Source organism: Bos indicus, chromosome 15 (assembly GCF_029378745.1).
Source record: "Bos indicus isolate NIAB-ARS_2022 breed Sahiwal x Tharparkar chromosome 15, NIAB-ARS_B.indTharparkar_mat_pri_1.0, whole genome shotgun sequence".
NCBI classification, from domain to species: Eukaryota; Metazoa; Chordata; class Mammalia; order Artiodactyla; family Bovidae; genus Bos; species Bos indicus.
In genome coordinates, this window is record NC_091774.1 from 76,460,784 (window position 1) to 76,486,002 (window position 25,219).

At 51.8% G+C, this 25,219-nt stretch overlaps 2 protein-coding genes across 31 annotated transcripts in view; one reads left to right on the forward strand and one right to left on the reverse strand.

Annotated features, from left to right (window-relative positions):
• Positions 1–213: 213 nt before the first annotated feature.
• Positions 214–6,227, forward strand: LARGE2 (LARGE xylosyl- and glucuronyltransferase 2). Of its 4 annotated transcripts, XM_019974949.2 has the most exons (15): positions 216–641; positions 736–891; positions 988–1,109; positions 1,452–1,534; positions 1,715–1,838; positions 2,046–2,217; positions 2,344–2,448; positions 2,924–3,036; positions 3,107–3,232; positions 3,323–3,478; positions 3,625–3,785; positions 4,184–4,462; positions 4,700–4,849; positions 4,950–5,145; positions 5,573–6,227. In XM_019974949.2, the coding sequence occupies exons 2-15, from the start codon at positions 798–800 to the stop codon at positions 5,780–5,782; spliced, it is 2,091 nt and encodes a 696-aa protein (XP_019830508.2). In that variant the 5' UTR covers positions 216–641; positions 736–797; the 3' UTR covers positions 5,783–6,227. The 4 variants fall into 4 exon arrangements, with proteins under 4 accessions (XP_019830507.2, XP_070660228.1, XP_019830508.2 ...); XM_019974948.2 differs by having other exon boundaries at positions 214–641; positions 736–1,109; XM_070804127.1 differs by having other exon boundaries at positions 214–609; positions 736–1,109.
• Positions 6,174–25,219, reverse strand: part of PHF21A (PHD finger protein 21A) — a 192,580-nt gene continuing 173,534 nt past the window's right edge. For 23 of the 27 annotated variants that reach the window (XM_070804147.1, XM_070804141.1, XM_070804146.1 and 20 more), the window contains 8 exons: positions 25,097–25,148; positions 24,249–24,328; positions 23,733–23,793; positions 21,049–21,212; positions 14,337–14,492; positions 12,998–13,073; positions 12,581–12,684; positions 6,174–11,056 (listed from right to left, as the gene is read on the reverse strand). In XM_070804147.1, the coding sequence (XP_070660248.1) occupies positions 10,790–11,056; positions 12,581–12,684; positions 12,998–13,073; positions 14,337–14,492; positions 21,049–21,212; positions 23,733–23,793; positions 24,249–24,328; positions 25,097–25,148 (960 nt within the window). In that variant the 3' untranslated portion in view covers positions 6,174–10,789. Of the gene's footprint in view, positions 11,057–12,580; positions 12,685–12,997; positions 13,074–14,336; positions 14,493–21,048; positions 21,213–21,286; positions 21,310–23,732; positions 23,794–24,248; positions 24,329–25,096; positions 25,149–25,219 lie in introns of all 27 variants that reach the window. The other 4 variants (XM_070804155.1, XM_070804152.1, XM_070804154.1 and 1 more) reach the window with 1 other exon arrangement.

The window sequence follows — 25,219 nt, forward strand, 5'->3', positions numbered from 1 at the left end:
TGGCCAGCTCCTGGGCAGGAGGGGACCTTCATAAGGCGGTTTCTGCCGCCAGGCCACCTGCACTGAGTGGGGGTGGAGCAGACCGGGCGGAAAGCTGGGACTCCAGGTGCTCCGCGGCTCCTGGGCGGGTCTTGGCCGCCGGCCCCGCCTCCGCCCCCAGAGCAGGTGTCCGGACCCCCCCCCCCCCCTCCAACCCCCACCCCGCTAGGCCCTTCCAGCCCGGTTCCCTTTCCCTTATTCTGGCTATTCCTTAGATCCTGGGCCTGGGGACCCTGCCCCTCCCGCAGGGGAAGGTTCACGGGGCAGGGAAGAGGGGGATGGGCTCAAAGCAGGTAGTTTTGGACTGGTCCTTCACGGGTGGCTGCCCCCGAGCCCTCTGGCCACCCTGAGGGTTCCCGCATTTCCTTCCCCAGTGTTGGGGCTCCTGGTAGCGGGGCGGGGCAGCCCTCCCTTCCTCCTCCCCCTGGGGGGGTCTCCCCGCCCCTTAGGACTCAGCCAAGCGGAGGTGAAACCTGAACCCAGGTTGGGGGCGGGGCTGGCTCCTGCTTGGACGGGGCTGGCCTGCCCTCCACCTCCCCTTTCCCTGCACCCCAGCCAGCTTCTGAGAGAGTAAGGTTGGGGACCCCACGCCCCTGGAGTAGGTGAGGTGGCGACTCAACGGCGGGAGAGAAGACCGGGTGGCCGTCGGGCCCCGCCGCCCAGGGCTGACCTCGCCTCTCACTCCCTGGTCCACAGGGCCCGCGATGGAGCCCACAGCTCGGGGTCGTGCCCCGCCGTGAGGACCCCTGCCCGCAGCCATGCTGCTCCGAGGGCGTCCCCGGACCCTGGGGGCCGCAGCGTTGCTGCTGCTGCTGCTGATCGGCTTCTTCCTGTTCGGCGGGGACCCAGACTGTGAGCTCGGCGGCGAGCGGGAGGCGAGGCGGGGTGGGGGTGGCGGGGGTGACCCGAGATCCGTACCCGGCTCACCAACGCCACGTGTACCTCCAGACGGGCGGCCGCGGTCTCAGGGGGCCGCTACCTTCGATGGAGACCCACCGGCAGACCCCAGGGGCCACAACCGCTCGGACTGCATCCCGCCGCCGCCGCCGCCGCCGCCGCCCAAGTGCGAGGTAGGTAGGTGCGCACGGCCCCTGGCGGCGGGAATACCAGGGTCCCCCCCCCCCCCGCGCCCCCAAGCCCAGGGACCTGGACACCTGTGGGAATCCCAACACCTGCTGTCGGCTCTGACACTGACCGGCCAGCCGGGGGCGCCCCGGGTTCACACCTGCCCTTCTCCTGGCCGTGGCCTCCCTGTTTGGGAAATGAGGGGGTGTACCCTGGCTCCGTGGAGCCCCCTCACCACACTCCGGCCTAGCTCCGATGCCAGATGGGGCTCTACTGCCCTAGGCCGGGTCAACCTAACCCCAGGTCCTTCCCGTCTGGAGCCCGCCAACCTGCTGTCCCCTCCCCAGCTCTTGCAGGTGGCCATCGTCTGTGCGGGACATAACTCCAGCAGAGATGTCATCACCCTGGTGAAATCCCTGCTGTTCTACAGGTACAGCCAGGAGTGTCCCTTTCCTCCCTGGAAGGAGGCTGTAAGAATACCCTGAGCTGGGCAGGGAGAAGCTCGTGATAGCAATCAGTGATTCCACTTCTGAGCCCCTCAGGGGGGGGCTCTTGTCCCTTGTAGTTCCTTCTGGGGCCCATCAGCTTTCCTCCCATGTCCTTCCTCAAGGAAAAACCCACTGCACCTTCACCTGGTAACCGATGCTGTGGCCAGGAACATCCTGGAGACGCTCTTTCACACATGGATGGTGCCTGCTGTCCAGATCAGCTTCTACAATGCTGACGAGCTCAAGGCAGGAGCCCCAGCCTTTCTGCCCCCTCGTTCCTCCCAGGGTTTTGGGTATCAGTGGGAGGGCAGGTTAGAGCTGCATGGGACCCCCAGTCCCATCACATCTACTGAAGCGCCAATCCTTCACCCACCTGGGTACGTCACCCCGAGTATGTTCCGACACTGGTAAGCCCTTCTCTTGCGGGCTCATGCCCTGTGCTTCCACCCACAGCCCCAGGTCTCCTGGATCCCTAACAAGCACTACTCTGGCCTCTATGGGCTAATGAAGCTAGTGCTGCCCAGTGCCCTGCCCCCCGACCTGGCCCGTGTCATTGTCCTGGACACAGATGTCACCTTTGCCTCCAACATTGCAGAACTTTGGGCACTCTTTGCTCACTTTTCTGGTGAGAGGTCTGGGACCCCACCCCAGTCAGCCCCCTTCCCTGGCCCATCCAGGCCTCCCTGTGGCCTAGCCCTGAGCTGAGGTCCAGTGGCAGCCTCAGACAGCTCTGTCATGCCCTCCCTCCCAGACAAGCAAGCGATTGGTCTCGTGGAAAACCAAAGCGATTGGTACCTCGGCAACCTCTGGAGGAACCACAGGCCCTGGCCTGCCTTGGGCCGGGGATTTAACACAGGTGGGGACAGTGTTGAGGCGGGGGCAGGAGGGCAGCCACTGGTCCTTGGGCCCCTGGGGCTGGTTAGAGCATAGAATGCTTGGGAGGCCCCCAAGAACCGTTCTGTAGAAAGAACACTGGGAGAAGAGCCAGAAATCACAGTTCTAACCTGGGCTGATGATGCTGGATGACTTTGGCCAAGTCACTTGATTCCACTGAGCCTCAGTTTTCTCATCCATTAAATGGGGGTGATTTTCCCAGCCCTGGGACCATTGAATCTGAGAAGATGGTTGTGGTGGTGCTTTGTAAACTGTGCTTTGCCTCCCCTTCACCCCGAAGAGGGTTAATTGTGGACCCAGCGAGTCCACACTCACGTCTGAGCGGTCAGAAAATATTAACACGGCACAAAAACAAGCATTCGGAAGACACCTTCAGGAGCCTTGGCCCCAGGAGCTGGTCATCCCAGGTGGGCATGACAGCCTCTCCCCCCGAGCAGGCGTGATACTCCTACGGCTGGACCGGCTTCGGCAGGCTGGCTGGGAGCACATGTGGAAGCTGACGGCCACGCGGGAGCTGCTCACCCTGCCTGCCACCTCGTTGGCCGACCAGGTCTGGGGGCAGTGGAGGGCGGTGGGGGCGGGCTCTGGGCCGAGGTGTGACGGCATCGGTCTCTGCCCAGGACATCTTCAACGCCGTCATCAAGGAGCACCCATGGCTGGTGCAGCCCCTGCCCTGCATGTGGAACGTGCAGCTGTCAGACCACACACTGGCTGAGCGCTGCTACTCGGAGGCGCCTGACCTCAAGGTGAGCCCGGCGAGGGGCGCTGAGCAGTGGCGATGGGCTCCCGTCCCCCCTCACCCCCCAGGCCCCTTTCCATGCCCTCCCTGATCCCAGGTGATCCACTGGAACTCACCAAAGAAGCTTCGTGTGAAGAACAAGCATGTGGAATCCTTCCGCAACCTCTACCTGACTTTCCTGGAGTACGACGGCAACCTGCTGCGGAGAGAGCTCTTTGGGTGCCCCTGCCCGCCCCCTCCTGGGGCCGAGCAGGTGAGAGGGAACCACCTTCCCTTCCCTTCCCTTCCGTCGGGGAGGCTCTGCCCCACCCACCCCCTGCTCCGGTGGGACCTGGGCTTGTCTAGGGCTTGTCCGCCTGCCCCACCCAGCCCGCCCTCCTCTCCCCGATGACCCTCCAGCTGCAGCAGGCCCTGGCACAACTGGAGGAGCAGGACGCCTGCTTTGAGTTCCGGCAGCAGCAGCTCACTGTGCACCGCGTGCACATCACCTTTCTGCCCCACAAGCCGCCACCCCCCCAGCCCCACGACGTCACCCTGGTGGCCCAACTCTCCATGGAGCGGTGAGGGAGCCGAGGGCAGCCCCAGGGCACACGGTGCGCGGTCTGGGAGTTTCGAGAGGAGGGTTCCACTTGGTGGAAGGGAGAGCTCTTACTTCCGGATGCTGGAGACACCGGAGAGACGGTAGAAGGAGCTCGGGCGGTGGGGACCACCCAGATGTCGGGAAACTGCCCTCTGTAGCTGTGGAACCATAGGCAAGGCTTAATATCTCTGGCCCTCAGTTTTCTCATCTGTCAAATGAGAAGGTACCCACCTTGTGGGGTAGCTGTAGAGATGAAATAAGCACAGTTCGAAAAGTGCTTGGAAGGGGCTCAGCAAGCCACTGGAGGGGGCTGTCCGTGGCTGCGAGTACGGGAGGTAGCCCAGTCCTCCCCTGGGCTGACCACCCCCCTCCCCCCAGGCTGCAGATGCTGGAAGCCCTGTGCAGGCACTGGCCGGGCCCCATGAGCCTGGCCTTGTACCTGACAGACACAGAGGCCCAGCAGTTCCTGCGTTTCGTGGAGACCTCGGCGGTGCTCTCTGCCCGGCAGGACGTGGCCTACCACGTGGTGTACCGGGAGGGCTCCCTCTACCCCATCAACCAGCTCCGCAACGTGGCCCTGGCCCAGGCCCTCACGCCCTACGTTTTCCTCAGCGACATCGACTTCCTGCCCGCCTACTCCCTCTACGACTACCTCAGGTGGGCCGGGCTGGGGGAGAGCCACAGCACACAGGTGGGTGTGGACAGGGTCGGGGGCACCCGTGGGCCCTGGCGGGGGCATCCCTGCTCCTTCCTGGACCCCAGTGTCCGCGCTTCAGGGTGCGCTGGCCCCAGAAGCTGGGCCCTACGTCCAACAAAAAGAGAAACCCTGGGCCCAGCGCTGGAGGCAGAGCCCCACCCCAGTTCTCTCCGGTTCACGGGGTGCTCCCTCCTCAGGGCCTCCATCGAGCAGCTGGAGCTGGACGGCAGGCGGAAGGCAGCCCTGGTGGTGCCTGCGTTCGAGACCCTGCACTACCGCTTCAGCTTCCCCAGTTCCAAAGCCGAACTGCTGACCTTGCTGGACGCTGGCTCTCTCTATACTTTCAGGTGAGAGAGGCCACGGCCTACCCCTCCCAGCACTGCGGTTCCCCACACCGACCCCCGTCAGTCTCAGACTGGCTCCCTGTCCTACCCTGCCCCTCTATAGGTACCATGAGTGGCCCCAGGGCCATGCACCCACAGACTACGCCCGCTGGCGCGAGGCTCAGGCCCCGTACCGTGTACAGTGGGCAGCGGACTACGAGCCCTATGTGGTGGTGCCGCGTGACTGTCCCCGCTACGATCCCCGCTTTGTGGGCTTTGGCTGGAACAAGGTGGCCCACATCATAGAGCTGGATGCACAGGTAAGGGTGCCCTGCTGTCTCCAGCCTTGATCTGAGAATACCTCTAGGCCCAGCGAGGGCTGCCCCGGGTGGCTCAGGGGTAAAGAAACCCACCTGCCAATGCAGGAGACACAGGTCGGATCCCTGAGTCGGGAAGATTCCCCGAGAGCAGGAAAGGGCAACCCACTCCAGTGTTCTTGCCTGGGAAATCCTATGGACAGAAGAGCCCGGCAGGCTCATCTGTGGGTTCACAAAGAGTCAGACGTGACTTAGCGACCAAACAGCAGGCCCAAGGGGCTCACTATACGGTGGCACACCGTACCGTGAAGGGCCCTCTGTAGAACTCAAGTCTCTGACTTTGGATGAATCTGCTCCCCCCGCCCCAGAGCTGTCACCCTCCCCCAGCCTACACAGTGACTATCCCCCCGCCCTCTCCCGCGCCCCCCAGGAATACGAGCTCCTGGTGCTGCCCGAGGCCTTCACCATCCACCTGCCGCACGCCCCAAGCCTTGACATCACCCGCTTCCGCTCCAACCCCACCTATCGTGACTGTGTCCGGGCCCTCAAGGACGAGTTCCACCAGGATTTGTCCCGCCACTACGGGGCTGCTGCCCTCAAATACCTCACTGCCCTGCAGCAGCCCCGAGGCCCCGCCTGACCTCACACACACTCCCTGCCGCCACCCCACCCTCCTGCTATTTAAATTATTTAAGGTCTCTGGGGAGGGGCTGTTGGGGGGCATCTGTTGGGTGAGGCCTGGGGCCTCCGTCTGCTGCTGCTATTCAGGTGGGTGTAGCGTTCCTCGGCCCCAGCGGGTTTGGGGCTGGTTCCTACATCCTCTCACCCGTAACACCCTTTTCGTTAAGTTTTAACAGCTCCTTTTCACGTTCCTCTTGGCTTGGGGCATGAGCCAGTCAGAAAGGCTGGGGAGGTGCTGGATCTGGCGGGAGCCCAGCAGTGGGGGCCCCCCCCGCCCCCAGAGGCTGGGGCTGGAGTGCCTGTGTCCCATCCACCCTCCCCTGCCGCAAACCCAACACCATGAGCCTGAGAGACTTTATTTGGCTTTATTTAGTAAAATGTTAAAATAAATAAATACAAATTGATCAGCTGCTCTGTATCCCTCCCCACCCCCTCAAAACAAAACTCAAACAAACAAAAACAAAAACTTTGAAGCACAAAACTCCAAATACAAGTTCTACCAAGACTGAAATCACAAAAGGCTTGGACAAGAGACAGGTTGGGAGCTGGCTGGCACTTTTCTGCTCAGAGCTCACTGACCTCCGGCGGTCCTGCCTGACTGCAGCGTACCCTGGGCTGAGGACCCAACAACGCCAGAGAGAGGGGCAGGGGCCAGAGGCTGCGGTGGGGCTGCTGGAGTCCTCAGGGAACGAGAGCCTTTGCGAGCGGAGAGTGAAGAGACGTTGTGAGCCCTGTTCTTCCTTTACAGGGGCTATTTTCAGGAGCTCCACTTGGGCTCTCCAAACAGGGAAACTCTCGGCTTCTTCCCCTGTGCTCTGGTGGGAGGGTCGCCCTTCGCCTCCCAGAAAGGAGGTGACACTGGGGACGGCTGTAAGTTGGAGAGAGTGGGTCTCCTGTTTCCTGCCAAGGGTGCCCAGCTGAGGGGTGGGGTGAGGTCCACGGTCTTCCTTTCTACATAGAGCAAGGTCACCTCCATCCAACAAAAGCCACCCAATCTGGAGAGCCCAGAGACTAGAAGATGTACCTGGGCCCCCATTCTTCCTCCTACCAAAAAGCCTTCTTCTCCTGGGGTAGAAGTCTCCTAAATTAAGCCCTTTGGATAAATGAGAAAGACTAAACCCTAAAAGGGAATGTAGGGAGGAAACCGTCATGAGTGTGCTGTGTGGGTCGTGGTTCGGGCTGAGAGCCCAAGAGGGCTCTGCTGGCCCCAGGAGTAGGTGGCAGAGATGGCTGGAGAGGCGACTGCACACGCAGAGACTGCAATGAGCCGGAAACGCAGCGCCCTCACGGGAGAGGTGCGGGGCAAGGAGCCGCGCCCCACTCACACGCCCTTTTGAGCCTGAGCCAAGAAGCCACAGGGACACTGGGCGCTGGGTGCGAGCCGGAGGCCACCATGGCCAGGGTACAGGCCCCACACAGGGTAAGGCCCCTGAGGGGCTGTCTCGAGGGGGGCCTCCCTGTCAGGCATGACCAGCAGGCTTGCCCCAAAAGGGCCCAGTAAGGAAGGATGAGCTCAGCAGAGGTGAGACAAGACCCAGCAGGCTCTGAAAGAAAAAGGGAGCTGCAGGCCACACTGGCAAGAACGTGAGCAGGGAAGATGACAGCAACATGACTTCACTGCCTCCAGGGCACGTCACCTTGGCCACGGGACTGACAAGAGGCCCCTTGATCCAGCCCAAGCGGGCAGCTGGACCAGTCCCAGCCCCCGACCAGCGCTCCCCGGCCTCTGAAGCGGCTGCAAGCTGGCTGCCCTCAGAAGCGTCTGTCAGTGGAGGAAAAGCAGCGGAGAGGAAGAGGGAGGTGGGGCGGTCATGAAGGTGTGTCTCAGGTGGTCACAGGGACCCTCGAGTCTGGAGGGACAGGGAGTCTCTTCTCTTGGCAGGACAGTGGAGGAGGAGGACACTGGTGACTAGGGCCTTTTCTCTGCAGTGAGGGGTGTTTGAGAATTTGAATCCAGAATGCAGGTTTGGGGGCAGGGCTGCAGTTTTCCACGCCGTCATCCTAGGTGACTAGCACAACAGCTTACATCTGAACGTGAGAGGAATCCGTACCCCAACCCTTGGCAAGGTCAGAGTGTGAATCCTCACAGCAGCCTGCAAAATCCTGGTCAGTTAGTTCCTAGCCCAGCCACCCACCCCTGAGAATCCCCAGTGGCTCCTTCCTGAGCAAAGGCCTCTTCTTTCAAGAAGACAGGTATTAAGCGGCCACCTCCTGTTTCTGGGCCCAGACAAGTCTGATGGGAGGGCTCCAAGACAGGGCACACAGCCCACCTCTGGGCTCTGAAGCTCCGCCAACCATTCCTCCAACTAGTCCAGGCATCTCCCAAAGCTCCCTGACTAGACATAGCACCTTGGTTTTTGCACGAGCAAAGGGAGCGCCTTTCTTTCCCCCTCAGGCAACCTGGCAGCCAGGCCCTGACTCTCAAGAGGCCGATGCAGCCCCCTCGTCATCCCCTCTTCTAACAAACATCCCAGGAAGAGAGACGGAAACTGTTGGTAGCGAAGAGACACGTTTTATGTGAAAAGGACTGCTCTGTGGCAGTCGCCTTCAGGGTCCATCTGTCTCTCCGGGCTTCACTAGGTGAGGGAGAGATGACTGGTCCCTTCTGCCCCCTCCTAGACTCTGGCCCTTACTGGACACAGGGTGGGCTTGGGGGAAATGCTCTGGGAGTGCCCGGGCACAGAGTCTCTGCTTCTCTCCTGAGGCCAGATGTGTGCCATGGGCAAAGGTCTCCAGCAGGAGGGCACACGTGACAAAAACTTATTTCCCACAAGGCAAAAATGATAGAAATGGTCCAAGCCTTTCAGAACCCTGGTTTTCTCAAGAAGGCGACAGGCCAAGCCAAGGCAAGCACAGCATTCTAGCCAAAGGTCACCCAGGAAGCTTGTGGGTGAGCAAAGTGGGGTAAGACTACCATCTCCAGTGCCTGGAGCCAGCAGGCAGAGAAAGTGGCTGGAGATGCAGACCTCTCTTCAAAGGTGTGATGACACGAAGGCCGCCCAGGGACTCCCTCGTCTCAGAGAGACCCTGTCCCCTCAAGACATCTCACTCCCGTGTCCTCTCTGAGCACCAAGGGCCGATGCAGCCAGCCTGCTCCCTGCACCCTTCAAAGCCAGGGTGTGTGGGCACCAATGAGCTTCACTGGCCACTTCCTTCAAAGCTGTCCCCCAGGCACTCGAAATGCTGGTGGCTGAAAGACCAAGAGCAGCACCAAAGGAAGGGATCTTATTTAGGCACCAGCCTTTTGCTCCAGCAAAACCCGAGGAGACAAGGAGCAGGACCCTGACACCATCCGCGCTCCATGTGGGCTCCAGAAACAGGAGCCCCACTCCCTGCACCAAGCAGGGATGACAGTCTTTCCCGAGGAGGGGAGGATGGTGGGAGAGCGCTGCCCCTGCCTGTCAGGGCTGCAGCCTTCTGGAGGACAGAAATCACGGAGACTAGCCCACCAGTCTTGAGACACGAACACAGCAAAATGTCATCATGATCAGCAGGTTCTGTGCTAAAAAATTATAACTACACAGCATTTTCTCCAGTTCTGACACCTTTTTAATAGAAATCACTGTTTTTAGGAAACAAATAGCACTTTTGTAATTTTTTTTTTTTTACAATGTTTCTTACCTTGATCTTAATTTAAGTAACACTAGGAAGACCTCAATATCTTTTATTTTCCTTTTTAATTAAAAAAAAAAATTGTTGTTGTTGTTGTTTTTCCCCAGATACAAAGATTTTTGCCCTTGCATAAAAAAACAGTGCCCCGAACGATGACACAAGGACTGACACAGACTCACTGGACCTCACTGACACTACGGCTCCTATTCTACCATGCAAGGTCTCGACTACCCTTAATTGGACTGTCAGCCTGAAAAACAGCTTTTCTATTCCTTATTTTAGTTTTTGTTACCAAAAATGTAAAATAAACAACAAAATAAAACTTTTTTTTTTTAAAGAAAAATGGAATAAAAACAAAAATTAAAAAAAAAAAAAAAAGAGAGTAAAGAAACATCTCCATTCGATTCACACACACCTGGGTCGCGTGCTGCTTCGCTCAGGATCTTCTCTTCTTATAAATATAGAAAAGGGATGGAGCTTGTTTTCAAGTAAAATCACTGATCCACCGTTTTTCCTTCCTCGACACACACACACACCCTTCTTCCCTGCCCCGGGCAAGGGCCACCTGAGGCCTGGTTCTGCTTGTTCTTGGAGAGGGAAGGTAACCGGCTCACCCATGGGGATGGCACCAATTTGCCAAAGCAGGGAAGGAAGCTGGGGAATGTGGGGGCGCCCACGGTCGGGGAGTGGGGTGCTCCGGAGAAGAACCGGGTGGCTGGTTCTTGGTGTCCGTCTCTCCGGGCACGGTGCCCTCTCCAGACACTATGAAATACTGCTTACTCGGTGCACTGTTCCCACCCCGGCTACCCCCTCCCCGCCCCCACCCCTCCTCTGGGCACTGGGGTTGGTGAAATCTCCCCTTCCTCTTTTTGGTTTTATAGTAGTGAGAGTTTAGAAACAGAAAGCCCACGCACTCTTTGGACTTGTCTCTCCACCCAGACAGACGGCTCGGCAGACAAGGGTCTGAAACCTGCTCTCCCTCCGCCCGGCCCTGCTTCCCCCCCGACCAAACAAAAACACACCCATCGTGGCTGTGGAGGCTGCTGCAGGCACACACTGGTGTATAATAGAGAGAGTAAATATATTATTTCACTTGGCATGGTGCTGGCAAAGAACCTCCAGCTGGCACTATTTCATGTAACATGGTCCAATCTTTGCATGTACACACAGAATAAGAAGGATCAATTGGCAAACTCTGGTGCCACCTGGCACAAGCATCTTCTCTCTCTCTGGAACCAAAGAACCAAAAGAATTCTGTACTTTCCAGAAGAAATCCGGCTTGGCTTTGCTAGAGTCTTCAGTGTTTTGCTCTCCTTGCCGCCGGGATCTTGTGGCTTATCCTAGCGGGGCTCTGTTATTTAGTCTCTTCCCCCGGGTTACAGTTCGCTGTGCAGCTCTGGGAGGAGGAGGAGGGCGGGGAGGGGGCCGGCGTGGAGGTGCTGGCGTTGGCAGGGGGCGTGCAGTCCGGGCCGTTGGAGAGGGCCCCCACAGTGGCCTCAGAGTCTACAGGTTTGGAGAGGTCGATGCCATGGATGAGGCGGATCAGCTGTTTTACCTTCTCCAGGGAGCTGTGCATCTCCTTCTGCCGGGCCAGGATGGTGTTCTTCATTTCCATGCATTTCTGCAGCCAATGAGAAGGGCAGTGGCACTGAGCCTCCAGCTGTCCTGACAGGCCCGGCAGCCCTCTCCAGACACAAGAATCCCCGTGGGCTAGGGTGCAGCCCTACACCTTGCTCTGCTCCACCTCGAGCGGGCGCTGCTACCCAAGGGAAGGAGGAGGCCCGAGAGGCAAGAGAGAGGCAGCGAGTGAGTGGCTTCAAAGCCCACTACTCAAAACTAGGACTTACAGCCAAACATGAATCACCGCTATAATACTGTAAAATGAAAGGCATTAAAGAAAAAGGCTCTCACAGCTGAGCTGAAGCTGCTTTCAGCAGGTCTGGGTACGCTTCTACCTTGCTAATATGCTGATATGCTCCGGCCTGGGCTGAGCTTTCCAGGATAGACACAAGCCAGTGGTATCTGGATTCAGTTTAAGGGCCTACTGAAGACCACTGGGACAGTAGGAGTTCAGAGGCAGGGCCCTAAGGCGGGATGTTCACTGATATTTAGGAGAGTCAAAGACTGCAGCCAAGAGAAGGCCTTCTGCTCGGTCATGGACAGGTAGCTTTTTGCTGTGTTGTATGAGGGCAGGAGGAGAAGGGGACGACAGAGGATGAGATGGCTGGATGGCATCACTGACTCGATGGACATGGGTTTGGGTGAACTCCGGGAGTTGGTGATGGACAGGGAGGCCTGGCGTGCTGCGGTTCATGGGGTCGCAAAGAGTCGGACACGACTGAGCGACTGAACTGAACTGAACTGATGAGGCCTCCCACACCTGCTGGCTTCTGTTCTAGGCAGGGAAGGTGATGTGAAACCTGCCAGCCACAATGGGCAGTACAATGAAGAAGGACAGCAAGACTGCCACCTGGCGTCCATGAGGGCTGGGGCCACATCACTGCAACAAGGGGACCTGCTCAGTGGAAAAGGGACCTACTCAGTGGAAAAGAAAGACTGCTCTAGTCAGGAGCAGCCTCTGAATCCCTGCGGCAAACACAGCTCTCCTTCCCACCTAGTCAGCCAGGCTGGGCGGTGTTTACTTCCAGTACTCATCTCCAGAAAGCGCTCCTTCTCGAGCTGCGCGGGGGACCCTAGAGAGGCGACCAGCAGAGCATGGGAGAGGGGACAGGAGGGAAGGCCCTGCAGACGGGCCCACTAGCTAGCTAGAGCAACTGGGAAGAGTTACACATGGGGACCTGGTCTGTTCAGGCGGCTCCACACTCCTCCCAACATGCTCAGGAGCTCACTGGGGTGCTGGCTATGCTCCTGTAGCTGCTACTTGACCTCTTCAAGTAACAGAAAATCTGGAGACTGAAAATCTCTCAGATCAAAGCCAAGAGGATGCTCTAGAGCTTGGCTAAGGCACCATGTACCAACTGTACCTGAGGACCAACCGCTAACTGGAGGCAAACTGCAACCGCCTAAGGTAGCAGTGTCAGCGCGCTGAAGGAATGCATCAACCCTTGAGAGCCTCACGTCCTCTGACGTGCATGTAAAGTGCTGCGTCTCTGTACCTGTCACTGAGGGCATGAGGCTGACTTACGCTTATAGAACTGCTGAGCTGTTTCACCTTCTGCTCTAGTTGTTCTCGTTCTTGTTTTAAATCTGAACTCCATTTAAGTAATTTCTGTTTCTCTTCTTCTTTTGCTGGGAAGAAAAAAAAAAAAAGAAACTTAGTCCCATGTGGCATCAGTACACAGAACCTGGTCACCTGGACTTTCTGTTCTACATGTAAAAGGACACTAAGAAAACTGTCAGTGGCTTGGGCCTAGCATTACATAAATAAGATCTCACTTCTCAGTTTTCCTCCCCAAAAAAGTACTACACCCAACTTTTTATTTCATTCAATAAAAGCTTTTCATGTGTAACTTTAAAATTCCTTTTGAAAACAAAACAAATACTGTCAGTACTTTTAAACAAAGGCAGGCTCACTCAAAAGGCAGTATGGATAATTTTTTACCTGCTTTGTAGGCGATATAGGAATGAACAATTGCTAAAGTTCCAGGCCATGGAATTGCTTCTTCCTTCTTCAGCATCTGAAAAGATTTTCAGAATTTTATCCTTGAGAAAGAAGTGTAAGCACACATCCCCTACGTAACAACAAGCACCAGTGGCCGTCGCTATTGGCAGACACAATCCAGGAAGAGGGATTTATGGTGGCAGTATGGCAAAACCCATGGCTATAGTTTCTGGGCTACGAAGTTCCAGTTTACCAGCATGAGAGAATACAGGTCAATGGCAGGAAGAGCCAAGCCACCTGAGCCCCGGCAGAGGTGGGGACTGGGCTGGGCGTTCCCAACTTGTCAGACCTGCTGCATGACCCTCAGCTACGCCCTGTGGCCAGAGCCAGCAGCACACAAGCCGCACACTGCGCGACGGCAGCACCACAGGCAGGCGCATCCTTGACCTGGCATGGGCTGCCTCTCTCAGTTTTAGCTTATATGTCCCTCAAAGACAGCCTGATCAAGGAAATTAAATATCAACCCCAAACACTGAAGTATAATCTAGACCCCAAGAAGAAAATTATCAGAGGTCACAAAGCAGCATCAGTACGAGGACTGTCTCTACGGCATCACGGAGACAGTGAGGACGGAGACTGAAGGTTTAAAGGGGGAGACCAGAAGTCTCTCAAATCAGGATTCCAAAAAATTGAGCAGGGCTCCTAAAGCTTGCTGAGTACTGGGCTTATTTATTTACTATTTATATGCTTGCCTAGTTTCAAAAAGATCTCAGGACAGCTTGTCATAAAAACATAAAGACATACATGAATCATTGAGAAAAAAAATCAGAAACTAAACAGAAACGGGAGGGAAGGAGCACTGTTTCTCTTCTTTCAAGTGCAGTAAATATTAAGACAGTACTTTATAGTTAGTGCTCTGATCCTGATGAGAACACAGGTTAAAAGTAAAACTGCTCTTATTTGAACTAAATGATCAATTTCACATTCTCCTTTAAGGATTTTATTTCCAGAGTTTCAACCATATGCTGAGTTTGGACCATTTTTAGAGAATGAGGCAGACAGTACTGTGGAGTTTTAAGGGTAACGGTAATAAAAAGATACGCCATTTCAAACAGAGAGAAGCAGTTAGGGTCTCTCCACCTTACATGAGTCACTGCCCCATGAACTGAGGACCTCTGAGAGGATGGAGCTATGCAGGTGAGGGCTGTCCTGTGGGTATGGCAGACGTGGCTGGAGAGCTACCGGAGCAGGAAGAAACTGAGCTGTTGCCCCAGATGAGAGGGGAGGGGGGTCTTTCTCCTCCTCTGTCCCTCGTCCTCTCTGACCCACCCCACATTACCTGGTCCTGACATCTGGGACAGATCCACATGCCCTTGGGAATCGTTTTCAGAGGAGGGTCTAAGCAGTCCAGATGATATACACGGGAACATGTGTCGCACATCAGCAACTGGCCACTTTTTCTGCAAACACTGCAAAAATCCTCATGGATATCACCCTATGACATTGTGAGGAAAGGTAAAGAAAGGACAAAAAGGTAAAAGCTGAATGTTAACATGCACATTCTGAATATACATAATAAACATTTTAGGACAATCAGCTGTGCCCCTCCAACTCATTACAAGAGTGCTCAGGAAAAGCAGGAATTACCAATGGTGCAAGCTCCCGACCTGGTCCATACAGTTGGGGCTCTCCAGGTGGGGCCGGTATTCTTAAGAGTTTACAGGAGACTCTAACTCTGTAGTCACCCAGGCCAAAATGAGCTTTAGAGGTGACAGCTCAGCATTTATGTTTTAGTACAGTCCAACCCACAAATCATAAAGTTGAAAGACCTTGAAATCCATTCATCAAAGTGTTCCACAATACGATGCCAAAAATTCCCATTACCTATCGTTTTTCAGGGGAAGTTTAGAAAAATTGGAAAAGACAGACAGACAAGAAATGGAGGCTTCTGTTAAACATTTTGCTTGTTCTGGGAGAAAAACTATAGTCAAAATTCACATGGGAAAGGATTAAGTCAGAGCATATTAAACTCCTATGAGCATTCTAACATGAAGAATTAAAACAGCCAAGCACCTGACAGTGTTCTCTGTAAGTCAGTACTTGGCATCTGCTGTGCGATGGCCCCTTCTATTCCAGGAGGCTTTACTCCTCCTGTAAGATGCTTCACCAGATGGAAGAAGAAGAGCAGCCTAGCGTGCTCTGCTCGTCCCCCCTCCCCTCCACCAGGGACAGTTCTGGTACTCAGGTGAGTCTGCAGGAGCCCTCACGACAAAAGGCACCATCAGGAAAAAGTAGATCTATTTAAAATTTGGAGGGAACACATTTTTTAAAAATGAGGTATTAAAGAGGTGGTTTCCAGCGAGTCAATCCCTGGCCCGTTCTCTGAACAGGATTAATGCTGCTGCTAAGGACACCAGGGAAGGGAAGACCGAGGGGTCGTGCCAGAGGTTAGCTAAGAAGGCAGTGCCACAACTTGGGGAGGACTCCTTTTCACTTCCAGTGTGTTGTTTTAGAATTCCAGGCTATTCTGCCAGAAGGTCTAATAGAGAAACTTTGCACAGGAAGGAAAGATAGAGCAATGCTCAGTTCTTCCTTTCTATGATATAACCTTTCAGCCACCACTGCAGAAAGTGAAAGTGAAAGTCGCTCAGTTGTGTCCGACTCTCTGTGACCCCATGCACTATAGACTCCGTGGAATTCTCCAGGCCAGAATACTGGAGTGAGTCGTCTTTCCCTTCTCCAGGCTATCTTCAGGAATGTCATCTTCTCAGACCTACAATTTCTCTCCAAAGGAAAGGAAAGGAGACTATCTGGCAGTATCTACATATCTAGGGTATCTGGTGAAGTAGAAAACTGGCTGCAAAAAGTTGTAAGATACATCAAAGTGTGGATGGGTGCTAATCTTTTTTAGTAAAACAATGTTACCTTTGGACAAAAAAAAAAAAAAAGATACTTAGTACATGTGCAAAAATACTGCAGGAGAATGCAGCATAACAGTTTAACTTCAAAGCCACTGAAAGACATGAAGGTTTCTCTCCTAGATTAACTGTGACGTTCTTCGTTTGTTCTTAAGATCAGGCTGAGGGGAGTGCTCCTCTAGACAGCTCATCTTTCTTAAACCACAGCCACATGCTTTAAGTCTGTGACTTTAAGGAGTTTAGAAAAATTTTAAGGTTTCTGAAACTCTTTTTACATGAACCACAGGTAAAATTATCAGTAATGAAGTAGATGAGACAAACTGGATATCTTATCCCAAATATCTGTCTTATTTTTTGGATAGAGTTCTTGTTCACTTCCCTTTGCTACTGAGTAAGGAGACCATCAGGAAGTGGAAGGTGGAGAGTACATAAAATAAAGGCTAAATAATTTCTTTCAAGTTCCTAAAGGAAAGAAAACTCTTATCTTATTTACATATCCTATAGCAGCAGTTCATAATCTTTTCAGTGTGAGGACCCCTTAGTAACTTTAAGAATTACTAAGCGCTTTTGTCTACCTCAAAGTGCTCTTGTTTACTTCAAAGTGCTTTTGTTTATGTGAGTTCTACCTATTGCTATTTTTGTACTAAAACTTTTAAAGCTTTTTTATTTTGAAATAATAACAGAATCACAGGAAGTTACAAAAATCACGTACTGAAAAATGTTAAAACCCAAGAACACGCAGGCACACCGTTGGTTAGCGCTCAGTGATGACGTCATCACTGATGACGTAGTATGTGGAAAACATCACTGTCCTACGCGTGGAGAATGAGAATGAAGATGGCAAAGAACATTTTAGTGCTATTATGAAAACATTTCTGATTTTATGTTTTGATTGATACTATATTTGAAAATACATATTTTGAACCCCTGAAAGAGTCTCAGGGACATGCAGACCACACATTGAGAACTGCTGCACATCAAAATGGAATATAAAATGCCAGGATATGTATTTCTTCCACACAGAATTGGTTCTTTGCTTAAAGAGAGCAGAGGAAGTCCCCCAGAGGGGCTGCCCCAGGTCCAAAAGCTTATTAGGCTTCGGTGACTGACCAAATTACTACCGTAAACCAAACAGCTCTGCTAGGAGCTGAGGGGTGTATGTTTGTGGGAAACACCCTGGCTATATCAATCACAACTTCATCATTTGCTAAAATAATTTTCAACCATGTCAACATATCTTTTCTTCTCATGAAAACGATGACAGTGGCAACAGGTATATCCTGAAGATTAGGGACCAGCTGGGTCTTACATCACTCGCTCCTTCTGGATGATTATTGATCCCCAGGAAAGGCTTGCCTCTCGACTGTGATTGTTTAATTAACGTTGTTAGGGTTTACGCTACCTGGAGGCAAACACAGATAGAGCCCTGTGTGCTGATTTTAATCACTGCCACTGTTGGGACACTGAAAAAGTAGAAGTCAATTATCTTATCCATTCCACTAGCGTTTTTATTTATTTGGTTTCTTTGGGTCTTAGTTGGGGCCTGTAGGATCCAGTTCCCTGATCAGGGCTTGAACTCGGGCCCCCTGCAATGGGGAGCATGGAGTCTTAGCCACTGTACCACCAGGGAAGTCCCATCCATTCCACTAGGTGTAACCTAGAAGGTTCTCAAAATATTTAGTGGTTTTAGAAAAGCTTTATTTCACCTTTAGTTTCCTGGAAAGAACAAAGTTTGCATTTTAAGATGAAACTTGGCAGAAGCTTTTCAGTTTGTGATTTGATCTGAATGGATCCTTTGGGTTCAATCAAATAAAATCATAAACCCTCTAAGTCAAAAGTCATAAAGATAGCATTCTTTAGCAATGATAACTCAATTGCAGATCCACAATCGCCTGTTCGCCACCATTTGTGCATCACCTTGCGAAGGACCCCTACCAAGAAACTGTGAGCTGGCAATACCTTGGCAATGCTTCAACTGAGGAAAGTGGAGACAATCTTTGGGGCCAACAAACAAGGTTTCTGACAGTGTCCTGGTACTTGTTAACAGGAGAGGCAGCAAATCTGTGTCAACCACTAATGTCAAAAGCCAATGCTGAATCTTGAGAGCAAGTCTAGGCCTGTAGCCTTGGCCATGTCCAAGGAAGGAAACCTGCCCGAGAAGACGACTCTTCCATGACCTTGGTCCTCCAAAGACAGCACTTACTTTGCTGCTTCTGGAACTGTAACTCATGCTATGCATACGGTATTCTTTTGCTCTTTGGAGAGGAGCAGACCACTAATAGAGGAGGGCATGGCAACCCACTCCAGTATTCTTGCCTGGAGAATCCCATGGACAGACGAGTCTGGTAGGCTACAGTCCATAGGGTCGTAGAGTCAGACACGACTGAAATGACTTTGCGTGCATGCATGCAGATCATTAATAAGTACAAAAAGAAACTTCAAGCTGAAAGGACATTTAACCTGAAGATGTAGCTTCAGGTAAAGACAAGCTCTGTAATCCACAAAAGAAATGGGACATGTACAAGATTAACTCCTTGGTCTCTCTTCTCAAACCTGCTCTTGTCATTCCAGTAAACAGCAGCGTCATCCTTTCAGCTGTTTAGGCTAAAATCTTTGGCTATTCTCTTTTTTCTTACATCCCCTTATCTAATTCTGCTCATTCTTCAAAACAGACACAGACCCTATCAGTTTTCTCCACCTCTGCTTCTGCCACTCTACTGGGCCAAGCCATCGTCAGCTTCTGCCAGGGCGCCTGCAACGGCCTCCTACCTGGTCTCTCTGTGCTTCCACCCTGTCCTCCTCAGTCTCCTATAGAATCCAAGTAAATTCTGCAAATGCCTTAAAAATAATAAATGCAGGCAAGCACCATCAAAGGACGCTAAAATCACTGAGTAAGACTGCTGGTCACGGCTGTGGTTTTTCCAGTGGTCAGGTATGGATGTGAGAGTTGGACTATAAAGAAAGCTGAGCGCCGAATAATTAATGCTTTTGAACTGTGGTGTTGGAGAAGACTCTTGAGAGTCCCTTGGACCGCAAGGAGATCCAACTGGTCCATCCTAAAAGAGATCAGTCCTGGGTGTTCATTGGAAGGATTGATGCTGAAGCTGAAACTCCAATACTTTGGCCACCTGATGCGAAGAGCTGACTCATTTGAAAAAACCCTGACGCTGGGCAAGATTGAAGGCAGGAGGAGAAGGGGATGACAGAGGATGAGATGGTTGGATGGCATCACCGACTCGATGGACATGAGTTTGGGTAAACTCCGGGAGTTGGTGATAGACAGTGAGGCCTGGCGTGCTGCGGTTCATGGGGTTGCAAAGAGTCAGACACGACTGAACGACTGAACTGAACTGAAGACTGCTGGAGTACTTTTACAGACTGAAAGCTATCTGCACCTAAGGAAACAGGCACCTTTACAAGTAGAGACATCTGATGGAGTCTACCTTAGAGATGAAAGCTAACATCAACAACGAGACAGATGGACAACACATGCCCCTTGAGGTACACTGAGAAGGGCTCATCATCGTGTATTTAGTGCACCTACAAAAAGGCACACCCTGAATCTATTCTTGAGGAAACAATCAGATCATCCAAATGGAGGGACATTCTATACAGCACATGGCTTATCTTTTAAAAAACGGTAACGTCATGAAAGACAAAGACAGGCTGAAAAATGGTTCCAGAGTAAGGAGACTAAAGACAAAGCACCATAAAAATTAATGTCAAAAGTGATCTTGGATTGGATTCTGGAACAGAAGAAAACAAAGTGCCACTAAGGCATTTACTGAGACAACTGGAGAAATCTGAAGATGGGCTGTATATATATCATAATAATAATGCTTTATCATATTAAAGTTTCTCAATTTGGTAAGTTTATTGTGGCTATGTCAGAGAATATCTTTGTTTTTAGGAGATACACACTGAAGTGTTTCGGGTAAAGCTTCATGATGTTTCCAACTTGTTAACTAGATCGGCAAAACAAGTGTGTGCGGAGGGGTGGGGAACAGCAAACGTGGCAAGATTGTGCCAGTTGGTGAATCTAGGTGAAGGGCAGACATTTGTTCTCTGTGTTGTTAGTGAAGCTTTTCGGTAGGTTTGAAATTTTTTCAAAATAAAAAGTGAAAAGTAATGCTACTCTTCTACTTAAAACCCTCTGGCATCCCCCATCTCATTCAGAGTTAAAGCTACAAGACCCTGCAAGATGGGCCCAGCCCTCTGAAGTCTCTTCTCCCACACACTCTCTCACGTGCTCGCCAAGAGCCTCTCTGTGCCACACGCACTTCCTCCTGTGAGCAGGGCTTCTGCTCTGCTGTCCCCTCGGCGTGGAATGCCTCCCCACAGATGTTCCCACCTACTCCATTCCCATCAGAGGACTCTCTCTCACCGCTCTCCATAAAACAGGACCTCCTGCTGTAACTCTGATTTTGTGCCCCTTTTCTTCACTGCACATTTCATTACCTGACATTTAAATGTTCATTTGCTTAGCCCCTGCCTCTGGCCTTGCAATGTGAGTGCCCTGAGGGCAGGGATTGGTTGTGTTCCCTGTTCTGTCCCCAGCCTCAAGAGCAGCACCTGCTCAGCAGAGGGTGTGCAGGATCTGTTAGGTGAAGGGGAGGGGGGTGCAGTTTACATGCCTGCAGCCTCAGGGGCAGGCTGATGCTTTCTCAGGAACCTGTTTCTGATCAATTCTGCTGAATAAAGTTGCTCTAAGGCAAAGTTTTCCGCGTCTTAAATTCTACTTGAAGCAAGAAACAAGGACTGCTGGGGGAAATGTGCACCTTTGTCCATTATCCCCACTCCCCAAAACTGCTGACAAGACGCTGCACACCTCTGTTATAGGAGCTGGCTTCCCCACCCCATCCCTCTTCCTGAGAACTCCTTCACAGCAGATAAAATCCAGACTGAGAACCCTGACCGAGCTTCCTGATGTGGTATTTAACATGATTCTCAGGTTCCTGGCAGGACCTGGGGCCCTAGCAGAAAGCTGCCTTACATGGCACATGGTGTCCTGGAGGGATGACTGCTATTCCAGGGTTAGTCAAGGAGATGCAGCTGGTAAGGAGACAACATATGATAACGGTTTCCCCGATTTCAGGTCTGAGAAAGAGAGTGAGCTTTTCCCAAGTTACTTACGTCTGTGGAGGTGGGGCTGGGCAGGGACACAGGCTGAACAGATGCAGGGAAAGTGAATGTGGTCTCTGTCTTTTCATTTTCAGGGGAGTCAGGATGACTGGATGGGGGGGATGTTGGGGTAAGGGCTCCAAACCCCAGCACTGCATTGTATTTTGGAGGACGACCTATATACCGAGAGAAGGGAACAAAAGGGGAAAAAGGGGGAGGGAAAGAAAGGGGGAAAAATGATCTTACATACCTTTGGCCAGTGTTCCTCATTGGCTAGCATGGAAAAGGAAGTGAGGTAGCAGACAGAAAGTTAATACAACAGTCCCAGAGAGAGGAAGAGAAGCAAAGACTTAAATGTTATTAGAAACAAATGCATGAGTCTCAAAGGGAGGATAAGAGAGCCTCAGAGAATGGCAGGAGATTCTGGGTCATATGTTAAAGGTCTTCGTCTCGGGCAGATTAAGAGACACTCCTCAACTATTACAACCTGAGATTTCTAATGGGAAAACAAGATATCAAAGCTCAATGGGAGTCAAGGCCAGGGATAAGTATTTATTTTCCCGTGTCTTCTGCACGTTGTTCCCTAAAGTTTTTCTGCAATCACTATTCATATAATAATATTAATGATTCTCAGTTCCCAGAGATATTCTCGAGGACTTCTGATTGTCCTTTTCTCTCCTATACACATTTTAGTTGCTTCACTTTATGAGGGTGGAGAAAGGCAAAGGGAAGAGGCAAAATTCAAGTTAACTACTCTGCCCCTTGCTGGCAGAGCTAGTAAGAGATATGTTCTGGGAGCAGCTGAAACCTAAGAGCTAAAAAGATGTTGTGGGCCTAACAACGACTTTAAGTATGCCTGGACTCAGATACCCTCCCCAGTTGATCAAGGAGTGCTCCCTGCTTCCATCACAAACATTCCAGGGAACTACCTGTCCTAGCGTCTCAGGTAAGGCCCTGTCATCAGTAACACTGCTAACTGAGAGAGCTGGTGTGAGCAGCAGCATGTTGCATCAAACGTCATGGCTACAGAGAATCTACAAATGAGCCCTAGTGGGTGTGAGAAGTCCAGGCCAACCCCTCTTGCCTTATGATGTATCAAGTCAGGGTCTCTGTCTTCCAGGGGCCAAGGTCATAGCTTCTAAGATGTCAAGTGATCAAAAGTGTACACCCAGCGTACCACAGGCAAAAACAACAACAACAACAGGTTCACAACCGCCTACGAGCACTGGTGAACGGTATATGGGATCATGACTTTGCCAACAGTTATTATTTATATTAGAATTATGCACAAGAGTCATGATTCTGTCAGATATTCCACAAACATTACCTATCTGTGTTAAACTGGCACTGTCTGCCGTACAGAGACAGATCATACCGGTTTGTCTTTTCGAAGGTATTTAGTGCTGCTAGAAGGCAAAGTGGAAGATGAATGCTCTTTGTTTACCCACAGAAGGCACGTCCTAGGCATTGTGAATGCAGGCTTTCATCCTCTGACCTTGGCAAGAGATGCCAAGGTCTTTCTGGCTCATTTAACCCCTATCCTCTTAGCGGATACTGCCCACTGGCAGGCCAATTAACTGCAGCTTCTGGCTGGGGGCTCCTCTCTGAGAATTATGTCAGAGGTCACTAAAAATTGCCAAAACCAAAACAAAACTACAGAAAATAACCCATGACACTGCAGCCTAGGGATCAATATGAAGCAAGCCCAGTGACTCCAAGACTCCCATCTAAGCGTGTTTTGGCTTCCAGAAGGAGGGACTGACGAAGCACTGGAACGGGTCACTAAGGCGGGGGTGCTGTCTCTGTGAGGGGAAGAGGTGGGAATGGCACAGTTGGAGCCCTGCCTAAGGCAGACAAAGGGGCGAGGTGACCGCCTAAGCTTCCAGCAGCCCTGAGACAGTGTGCATGCACACAAATCAGCACGCTACTCCACTCACTCTGCAACCTTTCTGGCCTAGAACTGTAATTCAGGGCCACATTATCATGTGGAGAAAGGGACCTTGGGCTGTATTACTGACATCAAAGAACAATTTCAGAGCCCTGCTTATGAGCTCAAACTCTGAGCCATTAAGACCTTTTTAGGCCTACTTGTGGTGAGAGTGGAGACTGCCCTGGGGGGCAATTAGGGGGTGGAGCTCTTTCGGAATGTCTGCTCTGGGGAGCCTGTTTTGACAGTGATCTTTTCTGCCTTAGTTGGAGGTGCTCTCTTCTCTCATACATTCTAAATTCTCAGTGTGGCTACCCTTCTCGTTCCTAGGAAGCCTGCAGCTCACAGACGCTTAAGAGTGATGCTCTGTCCTCACTGCGTCAGGACCATTCAGACACTACTAAGAACACCTTGGCAACAGCAGCGTTCTGTTTGGCTCAATGATGCTAAAATGCTTCTTCTTACAGGGTGTCCTGTTCACTGTGCTATTCATCAACAGCCTGATGGGCCTGGGGCAGAAACGCTGCAGTAAGCCATTCCCCTGAGCCAGCTCTGCCAGAACCCCAGGAAGGCAGCTTTGATCCAGTGTACAGACCTCTAATAAGAAATCTCACTCTTTTCCCCCTATTCTCAGAGAACAGCAACAAGACTATTTTCAAGGGGAACAGGAATTAAGACAGGCTCCAGGACAATGGGAGGAGGGAGGGGAAGGAAACACAACACAGAAAGCAAAAGCAACAGCAAGGGAGAGACGCAGAAAGGTACTCACCTCTCTTCCGGGTCCCGGGATGCATTGTACTGTTCAGGTAGGTGACTGCACTCTTCTTACGCTTTGGGGAATGAAGACGGAGAGGTGACTGGCTGAACAGCATGGTTATTACTAACACTGGTACAAGCTAAAGACCAGGCACTGCAGGCCCACCAACCTGCCAAGTAGTTAGTGCCGGTCACCCCAAGGTGTGGGGTTATGATGTGTACTTGGCTCTAAGAGAATACTCCAGAGAAGCCTGTCTCTGCTTCAGGAGACAGTCATACTCAAATGACAGGATGAGTTAAAATTTTAAGGTAGGTCTGTAGCTACTTGAACTTTGGGAAGAAATTAAGGGGAAAAACAGTGAGAAAAATGAAAAAATGGGGTAGGCCAGAGAAAAAATCCCCCATTTTACAAAGCTGGCCAAGTACAATCTGGGTACTGCTCTTAAGCAGGTTTTCGGAGGGGAGGCACTGAAGGAGTTGTGAATAAAACTGAACACGTGGAGGAAGGGCCGAGTGCTGACAAGAGTACCTCCGGCTCAAAGACCGCGCCACTGTACACCGGGTTCGCTGTGGTTCTTCGTTTCCGCTCTTGCCTCTTGCTTTGGATTTCTTCGGAAAGCAAAAGGTTTGGATTAGAAGAGGGGCACGGAGAACCCCGCCAAGCTCACCTTCCCTGTCTACCTACTGGCTTTCCCATGACAAGTTAGGGAAGGAGAGCAAGTCTCTTGGTTGCACTGCCGCCTCAGCCAAGGCCGGCACGCAGCTGGGAGCAAGCACGCGGCTGGGAGCAAGCACGCAGGACCGTTTCCTCTTGCCTCTTGGAGGGCAAGGCCGTGCTGTCCTGCAGGGTGGCTCTCTGTGGACTGAGAGCTTAACAGTAGACCACACCTCTCAACAAGCTGTCCTGATCTATTTTTAGGTCACTGTAATATAGGTGTGGGTGACCTTTATCCATAGACCGAGACCGAGTAATCATAGTTTACCACTCTTGAATTAAATAACTAAGAAAGGCACAGCTCTGCAACTATTCCTAAGATTCTGATAATCAAAAGTGACTGAGAAATCCCAAGACTTGTCAGAGGGCCATTTGCTACTTTGTGCTGCCAGGAAAAAAAAATAGTTTCTCTAAGTGAACAGCAGTCCCCTTAATTCAGGCAAATAGGGAATTTCCCCAGGACAATAGTGTGGATAAATAAAGACAGGAGAGAAGCTGAACATTAGCTAGAAGGAAGGTAAGTTTACTCCAAAAAAAGAGTCCACACTGGTTGAATCACACTCTGTGTTCCAATTTTCAAGTCTAACAATAAATAGAACACCATTTTTGAGAACAAAGCTCTAGGCCAGAAGCAAGGCAGCATCATGAATGTCTTCTCTTACCTTCTAGATGGTCATGTGTTACCAACCCTAGAGACACCATGAAGGCAAGTTTCTGTGCCAGAGAAACAAAAGAAGAATATACTTCAGTTTGGGTTCTCACAAAGCCAACTGCATGTTCCCAGT